The sequence below is a fragment of the Ranitomeya imitator genome, chromosome 7 (genome assembly GCF_032444005.1).
Source record: "Ranitomeya imitator isolate aRanImi1 chromosome 7, aRanImi1.pri, whole genome shotgun sequence".
NCBI lineage: Eukaryota > Metazoa > Chordata > Amphibia > Anura > Dendrobatidae > Ranitomeya > Ranitomeya imitator.
The window spans coordinates 52,294,373-52,303,853 of record NC_091288.1 but is presented as its reverse complement, the minus strand read 5'-3'; the positions used below and the strand labels follow the sequence as shown (position 1 = coordinate 52,303,853).

Here is a 9,481-nt window from a genome sequence, read left to right as displayed (position 1 = left end):
TATAACGTCCATAATCCACTCTGCCTACTGCCCTGCAGTCATTGGCCTGACGCCCGGTAATTAATCCTTGTGCCTATGCATCATCAATAGTTTAAAAAAAACTTAATTTAAGATAAAAATTAAAAAAAAGGCTATCACACCTGCTATACTCACCCTCCGTCGCCTTTGCCACTCCCAGGACCACTCCATTAAAAGCGGCAGCTTACGGTCCCTGGGAAAGGTGGCGTAGGGTGAGTATAGCACTGCTTCAACGGGACTTCGGAAGGTGAGTATACAAATATATTTATATGTTAATAAACTCGGCCAATTTATCCCTCCCCTACTCCGTAATCCCCTATGGATCATCAACAGTGAAAATGTCATGTGAAAACAAATAAAATATATATATTTTTCAAATTTGTCTCCATACTACGTGGCTCTCTGGATGGGCAAAATACTATGTGGGTGGGCAATATGCAAAGTGGACATGCTTACTGTACAATACCAAATGCATTTTAATCGGGATATATATATATATATATATATATATATATATATATATATATATATATATATATATATATATATATATATATATATATATATATATAGAGAGAGAACAGCACAATGCTCACCAATAGCGGGTGCCTAGCCCCCTGGATAGAATGGTCCAAGCATTTATCCAACATATATACAAAATAGGAAAAAGAAGGCAGCACTCAAAGTTTCATGTGAAAAAAATATGGAGATTTAATCGACCCACATCACTGCGCGACGTTTCGGCTCCCTGAGCCTTTTTCAAGCCTTGAAAAAGGTTCAGTGAGCTGAAACGTCGCGCAGTGATGTGGGTCGATTAAATCTCCATATTTTTTTCACATGAAACTTTATGAGTGCTGCCTTCTTTTTCCTATTTTGTATATATATGTATATATATATATATATATATATATATATATATACATACATACACACACATCATGAAAGCGCTAGGGCAGAAGAGGTTGTTGATTCCCATGGTTCATATGTTTGATACAGAAGTAGAGTATTTTCATAGTTCAATATTTTAATTGGAATGGAATAAAAAGAACAAGACAATGTACATAAATCAATATATCGTTATGTTGACATTGTTACTTGACAAAGAAATTGGTTGGGTTCTAAAAAGAATGGTACACGAGAGCGGATGAACAAAAACAAATGTAATCCATAATAAATGGTAAAAGATATGCCTACAGTTGCGCTACAATTGTTGGTGCTGCCATGAGACAGCCCCTGGACCATTGAAAAAGTCACAGTATTTTTCCCTGCAATTTGTCGCGTCATCATTGTTCCTTCCGGATCCCAGACTTTCCAGGCCAGAAACCGTGTGATTGTCTAGACGCCATTCTCCCTGGGTTATATCCCCGTTTGCAGGGTCAACAGAGTCTACATACTGTGGAGGGCTGTATGCAGTGGCATCACGGCGGCGCAAAAAGTTGTGGAGGACGCAACAAGCAAGAACCACAGAGTCTATAGACGATAGTTTCATGTTCATTGCAGTGTGGAAAACACGAAATCGGTTTGCCATGATTCCAAACGCATTCTCCACAACGCGTCTAGCTCTCGAAAGCCGGTAATTAAATATGCGCCGCTCAGGTGTCAGAGTTTTCTGGGAGAATGGCTTCAAAAGGTTGGGATGCAGTGGGAACGCCTCATCTCCGACAAACACAAAGTTCAGGTTTTCAGTAGTGTCACTGTTGGGAGGCAAGGCCAGTTTGTTTTCTTTCAAGCGGTCCCCAAAATCGGTTAGCTCCAAAACTCCGCCATCAGATAATCTCCCATTGATCCCTACAGACACACTTACAAATTCGTAGTTCGCATTAACGAGGGCCATCAGAATTACGCTGAAATAACCCTTATAGTTATAATAAAAGGAGCCGGAGTGTGGTGGTTGGGTGATGCGGACATGTTTCCCATCCAAGGCACCCCCGCAGTTAGGGAACTGCCATTGCTCATGAAATCCCCTTGAAATCTCTTTCCAATCATCCGGGGTCTCCGGGAAAGGCATGTAATTTTGGTGTAAAGCAGAGATAATTGCTTTACATGTCTCCGGAATTATGACGCTGAGTAGGGTTCGGGAAATCGCAGCGCAGTAATGCAAGTCTTGCATAGACCTGCCAGTCGCCAGGAACCGGAGCGTAACAGCCAGTCTCTCATCCACAGGGACAGCAGCTCGCATCCTTGTATTTTGCCGCCTAATATAAGGTTCCACAGCTTCAAGTAGGAAATTAAATGAATCCTCGGACATTCTCAGGTAGTTCTTGAAATCATGCGGGTTGTTCTCCTTCAGTTCCCTGATTAGGCCCATGTGGGACAATTGATTCCTCTTCTGCAGCCACTGTCTGGTCCACATGCGGCGCTGTCGCTTTGCACGATTGTTTCGCGCTTCAGCCTCCAGCTGGTTCTGAGCTTCTAACAGCAATGCAGCCGCTACAATCGCAGGTACATCCGAAAGAGACATGGCAACCTGAAAAAGCACAATAAAAAATAATTATTACATATGATTTGCTAAAGTGACACAAGACAACCAATACTGTTAAATAGTGTTCACACATTTTTTTTTTTTTTTTTGGTTAGAAGGCAAAGTTCACATTAGCGTTTTGTTCGGTGCAGCCACGGCAATGCATGTGCCACTATATTTTACCTAGGGGCCTGAAATAACATGTGTTGCCCTATCGTTTTGTGAATCATGCGTCAGGACACAGAGGACGATGCATGATGTTTTTTTTTCTGACCCTAAAACCATGGAAAAGTTAATGCATGGGTCACAAAAAGCGGCGTTGGGCATGTGCTCACATATCTGTTCAGCGTTGCATCTCAGACGCTGCCCTGTTCTACAGAAATGTGAACATAGGATTTAATGGAAATTTATATTTACATGTGTAATAAGCAGCGTTTAACACTACAGCCGCACCTCATTAACATCCCAAAATTACGATACAAGCTACTACAAAACTGAAAGCAAGACAATAAACGCTGTGACTTGGTAACAGGAACGCCAAAAAAAAGGATGTCTGGAGCCGGCGTCACAAACGCGACGCTGTGCATAATCAGAGACGCTATAGCGATGCCGATCGCGCCGCAGCTAGGACCTCCTCTGGGCGTGGTTAGGCGGTGCCGTACAGCGTCTATCTTTAGAAAATGGCGGCGAGACAGCGCTGTGCTCCTCTGGGGCAGGCCGAGGTGCGTTTTTTTGTGGACAAGATGGATGCCCTCGACTATGAGGGAAGGAGGAGCCGGCCTGCCCACCCAAATTTGCACAAGAATGCAGTGCTGGGCCGCATTGCAGAAATGATGGAGAGGAGGTTTAGCATCCGGCGCAGTGCGCTGCAACTGCGCAAGAAGTGGGCCGACCTGCGCTATAAGCAGCCACTCCATCTGGCACACTTGCGAGCGGAGGCAAAGCAAGGCAAGTATCAGAATGGTGGAATTGGAAGACGCACGGTACCGAGCGGGGGGAAATGGGAGACTCGTGCCCTTGGTTGCCAACTTGTCCGGGACTTACGAGGACAAAAATTTAATATTTTCTTTTCAAATTTCTATAATGTCCAAGCGCAAAAATGCGTTGTCGCGTAAAAATTGGTCAGGTCATGAATTCCATAATCTCCACCCCCCATATTTAATTTATACGGATGTCCGCAATTGTAATCACGATTGTCCTGAAATCATTACGTGGAGGTTGGCAACCCTGCTCGCACTGCCAGTAGGGGGAAACAGGAGACGTGCACTGCCGTGAGGTGCTTCCTATGTTCTATATATGTAATTACATTTAGCTTGTCAAAATTGATTTTTACTCCTTCCCGCAAATGGCCTCTTTTTTTTTTTTTTTTCTACAGCTCTGTACTTTTGTTGTCTAAACATGGCGATTTCTTTTTTTTTATTTTTTTGTGTAGAGAGACGCCGCCGGCACCAGAGGGCACTGGCCTCCACCACAGCGGCCAGCAGCAGGCCACAGCCTGGACCGTCACGTAAGTTATCCATCATTCATTTCAATTTTATAACTGCATATGGGACTTTACAGGGGAGCAGAAATATAGAATACATTACAGATGCTGCCGAATTTCGATAGGCTCCTAACTTTTGCTGTCAATGTTGTCTAGTTTTATTGTGATGTCTACAGCTCTGTACTTTTGTTGTCTAAACATGGCGATTTCTTTTTTTTATATTTTTGTGTAGAAAGACGCCGCCGGCACCAGAGGGCACTGACCTCCACCACAGCGGCCAGCAGCAGCCCACAAGCTGGACCGTCACGTAAGTTATCCATCATTCATTTCAGGCTCCTAACTTTTGCTGTCAATATTGTCTAGTTTTATTGTGATGTCTACAGCTCTGTACTTTTGTTGTCTAAACATGGTGTTTCTTTTATTTTTGTGTAGAGAGACGCCGCCGGCTACAGAGGATACTATCCTCCCCCACATCTTCCAGCAGCAGCAGCAGCAGCCCACAAGCTGGACCGTCACGTAAGTTATCCATCATTCATTTCAAAATTATAACGGCATATGGGACATAAGAGGTGAGCTGAAATATTGTATACATTACAGATGCAGTAACCCCACCACAGGCCACTACTCCGCCCTTCCGCTACCCATCTTCCTCCCCCGGCTCGGCATCATTCTCCCCAGAGGCGAGCATTCGTAAGTGACGATAAACTGCGAGCGGTTCCCCACAGCGAGTTCAATTGTTAAACAGATATGATTTTGATTCCTTTTAGCTCCGGGAACTCTGGCCCGAGACAGGGGATGGGTGGTCAGCAGCTCCAGTGATGGACAACAGGCGTCCCTTTTCCGTAAGTATACAGACAGTGGGAGGGGTTATCGGTGGGATGTCACATTTGACAGCGACTAATAAAATGCAACCAAAAAAAAAAAAGACCTCTGGGACAGGACAAAAAAAAAAGACTTTTATTCTATCTTCTATCTACAGAACCGGACACTGTGAGAGAGCTGCTGGCCAAACAAGAGGGACTGGAGCGGACAGTAGCGCTCTTGGAGCGCACAGTAGTGCTGCTGCAGCATCAAGTGCAGCAACATGGACGCACGCTGCGACACCTTTTGGCGCGCGGGCGTTAAAAATGTTTTTTTTTCTGTTTTTCTTGACAGATGTTAGTGTTTTGTTGAAAACAAAAAAAATCAGTTCAGTTTCTAAAAAAAAAAAATTTCGTTCCTTTAAGTTGTGTGCTGTTTTATTTACTAGCGGAGCACGCCAGGGCCAGCCAAGGCAGACACAAGAGAATTAGTTAACCTTTCCATATAGTGTGTGCAAAATTGGCAGACAGCTAGTTTACCTTTCCATATGGTGTGTGCAAAATTGGCAGACAGCGCAACTGAGTTTGCAAACCGCATAGTAATGCCTCCATCTTGTGCGTCTGCTTGCCAGATGCACAAGATGGCTGCCGGAGGTGTTTTATCCATCATTACACCATATACATAGATAAACATTATTGAATAGCCATAACTATACACAAAAGAAACAAACAACTGAAAGACATTTCATACCGTTGATGAGCAAGAAAAGAAACGATGAAGACGCCTGCAGCAGAATACGTTCTAGACAGAACGTCCACGGGAGAAGAGGATCGTAGCTGGCGAAGGATCGTTCCGAACAGGACGCTGTAAAGGCAGAAGACCGTGAAGACACAGCGCTCCAACAATATGAATCAATCGCTGTAGAGTTGCGGTTTATATTCCGGGACGCCGTAACGTCACATCCTGGGTGTCTCCCTGTGCATAAAACACACCTATCTGGCTACGTCTGCATCGTTAGATCGTTACACTCTTGCTGTGTGACACTGAGCAAACGACTAGCGAGGACGATCTGTGAGTCGCTGTTACGTCACTGTATCGCTCCAGCATCGTTCGTAGGTTGGTGTGTTTGGCATCTCTGCAGCGACCTAAACAGCGACGTTCCAGCGATCTCATTTTGGTCGGATCGTTGTCGTTCTCGTTGTAAAATAGTCTAGTGTGACGGTACCTTAACTGGAGAGCAAAGTAGATCAAACTAGTGGAGGTATTCGAATAGCCAAACACTGCAATATTCTGACCCATGAAAGAGACCACACTCATGATATCCCCGTGACAGTAGCCTGATACATCACCTGCTAGCAGCTGATAGGCTGGGGAAGCAAATATTTACAGGACAAAGTGTATGGGTCGGCCTCCACCAAGTCGGTGTGTTGTAGTCAGCGGTCAAGGTGGTTTAGCAGGCAGCTTGCCCTCAGCAGAATAAAAAAAAAAAAAAGGGAAGTTGTGTAAGGAATTCAGGATCAGTCTGTCGAATATATAATTTTTTTTTTTTTTTTTTTTTTTTTTAAGATGTAACTTGCCACAGTCATTCAGTGCACTGCTTCAACAGTACCTCATTTTGCTAACCATGAACTTGTTAAATTTAGATAAAGTCATATTAACAATCATTTAGCCTCATTTTACATTGTTACAGGAATTTCCACAGTCCCTCATGGTGTGATGAACTCAGTTCTTTTTTGGCCATGTGTAGCAGCTCTCCTCACTCCCACTTCATATAGCACTATACATGCACCAACCTCTCAGCATGGACAATGGCATCCAAAGTACACCAGCTCCCTTTCCACTGCTGGCAACCAAGGATCATATCAAGTTATCTTATTCCCAACTGAGAGTCGGGCACTTCTTTAACCACACAGAACCATGTCCAATGTGACAGTGCAGATTTCACTGGAGCCCTGACAGCGACCATAGCAAGGAGCATAGCACTGGTTGGCTTCCTTGAACTCCAGCTCCACCCAATCCCAGGGATTGTTTCTTCTCCTGGGCTCTGTAGTTCTCCTGCAGGAGTTCCTACCACCAGACTTCACAATAGCTCTTAAATGCAGAAGTGGTGCATATGTTTCTATTACACTTTTCCTGTATTTGTTCCACTCCTGGTTTTGGCTTACAAATACTGATGTAAAATACTAACCAAATACCGCTAGTGTGACGGCAGCCTAAAGGACTCTGAACATATGGCTTATCTCACCAGATTTGAGATATTTGTGATGCCCCAATCTGTAGAGATCCACAAAAGTGGATACAAATTCTTGCAGCATTTGGCCGTGCCCCTTTATTACTCATATCCAGCACAAGGCAACTCAGGTAATGGGTGGAGCAGAGAAAAAAAAAAAAAAATATATATATATATATATATATATATATATATATATATATATATATATATATATATATATATACACACACATACATACAAGTAAGTCAGCATTTAGAAGGCATTAGAGAGGCCAACATAATTGTCAAGCACAGTTTGCCTTTCATGCATCAGGGTAATAAAAGCTGTGCTATTTTGCCATACATATTGATAGTCAACTATTAGATAATACAGTATTGTAGGTGTTTAGGAATATTTTCATTAGACAGTATAATATACTGCTTATTTCCTAGATGAAAATTGCCATCATGAACAATGAAAAGCCAATACTGATAGCAATAGCGTCAATCTTATAGTCAGCATTATAGTACGATTGACAAATAGTCAACATATGGATTAATAGACTGCCTTATAGGTTTGCAGTCACTAGCATTGAATGGGAGTATGGGAGTCAAACTTAAGACAATTATTAATGTGGAAGCAAAAAAAAAAACCAAAAAAAAAAAAAAAACAAGCTGTCCCTTTAATTTTATCGCCGCACAAGTCAGGGTAAACTGGTACAGATGTACAGTCTGTAGATATTCCTGCACTAGCATCATCTATTAACGTCTACTGTATATCCCACCAATGGGCACTGCACCATAGCAAACAATGTTTCAATGCATTTTATCAGCAATTTGACGGCGAGTCTGAAACCACAATACAGTTTCTTTATGTAACAGGGTTAAACATTTTATGGAATATTTCATCTTTAAAGAGCAATAGAACACTACATATTGAGGTAGTTATTTTTGCCAACACGTGAGCCCTCACTGTTCAGCAATATAGGAAGTTAAGTCTACAAAATTGAACAAATGTTGATGTTGTAATGAGTGATTCATTACTTAAATTTAAGAGGGGACTGGATACCTTTCTGGAAAAGTATAATGTTACAGGGTATATACACTAGATTCCTTGATAGGGCGTTGATCCAGGGAACTAGTCTGATTGCCGTATGTGGAGTCGGGAAGGAATTTTTTTCCCCAATGTGGAGTTTACTCTTTGCCACATGGGTTTTTTTTTGCATGTTAGGGCATGTTAGGTTAGGCTATGGGTTGAACTAGATGGACATATAGTCTTCATTCAACCTTAATAACTATGTAACTATGTAACTATGTAAATAACCCTACATTAATGTTTTATATAACTGCAGCAAATGGAGAGGAAAAAAAAAAATTGAAAGTTAGCTAAAACCTTACTGAAAAAAAACCTCAAACACCAAGACTAGTGATGAGTGAACATGCTATCTGAGCATTCTCGGGTGTTATACGAGTATCTTGGTCATGTTCGGATAAATATTCTATTAGAGTCCCTGCAACTGCGTGTTTTGTGGGGGATAGACAGGCACAACACATCCAGGGATTGTCAAACAATCACATTTGCTCTTCACTAACAGACTTGCCACAAAATGTGTATGCTTCAATTCAAAAAGGGAATTTAAAAAAAAAAAAAAAAAAAAAAAAAGTTCACCCTCCAGTTGTAACCGGTATAAACTCCGGAGAACAAAGATGTGCAACTGAGAGAAACCTTGCACAATGAACTGTAATGAGATCTCAAGTACTGCCATTCAATACATAAATTCACACATTCAACTCAAACCCAAAAAGTTACTCTTATGTTTCCTTCAGTGTGAAACTAGCCAATTTACTGTGTTTTTATATTAAACTAAGAAGAAAGCTGGTATCAAGTGTACTGTCATGACTCAGCTGTCAGGTGACCCAGGGGCTCCTACCCTGTCCCTAACACTACGGGGCACCCTAACTTTCCCTATTCCCCAGGATACTTCTGAAGGTGAAGATGCCGGGGCCTCCACCCTTTCCTTACCTCCTGAATTAGCCCTCCTTCTGTTCCCTTCCCCCACCCAGGGAAGAGGGGAGCTGCCGTGCATGGCAGTATTCCAACCTGACGAACAAGGGTAACAAATAACAGGCATACAAATATTCAAACACATACAACAGTGGAATGCACTAGGGAGTGGAGGACGGGAATAAAAAATAAATAAAAATAAATGGATGAAATTGAACCACCACACTTACAAACCCAAGCAACAGTCACAGATAACTCCTCCAGACTCCTGATAAGCAAAAAACACCTCTCCACCAAGCCATACAGCATAAGCTAGCTCTCATGAGTTCCAATCAAGATCCAGATTATATAGTGGATAGCAGTGACTAACTGATCAACTGAGAGCTCAGACTCCCAGAGTCTCCAACATGGCCGATTAACCCCTGTTTTGCCAAAAGAAACTAACATTTAAAGAGGTGAAGTGCTTCTTTTCAGCACAGGAGCAGGAGCAGTCAGATGCTGC

The 9,481-nt window shown here is 42.4% G+C and overlaps 1 protein-coding gene and 1 long non-coding RNA gene across 2 annotated transcripts; one reads left to right on the top strand and one right to left on the bottom strand.

The window, feature by feature from the left end:
* Positions 1–1,024: 1,024 nt before the first annotated feature.
* LOC138644634 (uncharacterized) lies at positions 1,025–5,947 on the bottom strand. Its single transcript, XM_069733227.1, has 2 exons — positions 5,514–5,947; positions 1,025–2,485 (listed from the first exon to the last, which is right to left on the bottom strand). The coding sequence occupies exon 2, from the start codon at positions 2,477–2,479 to the stop codon at positions 1,220–1,222; it is 1,260 nt and encodes a 419-aa protein (XP_069589328.1). The 5' UTR covers positions 2,480–2,485; positions 5,514–5,947; the 3' UTR covers positions 1,025–1,219.
* LOC138644635 (uncharacterized) lies at positions 4,011–5,111 on the top strand. The gene is made up of 4 exons (XR_011314634.1): positions 4,011–4,478; positions 4,560–4,652; positions 4,730–4,804; positions 4,942–5,111. It is a non-coding gene; the product is annotated as an uncharacterized lncRNA (long non-coding RNA).
* Positions 5,948–9,481: the final 3,534 nt, after the last annotated feature.

What these genes read in the sequence shown, in the direction of transcription:
- LOC138644634 (XM_069733227.1), bottom strand. Translation starts at nt 2,479, where the DNA reads ATGTCTCTTTCGGATGTACCTGCGATTGTAGCGGCTGCATTGCTGTTA.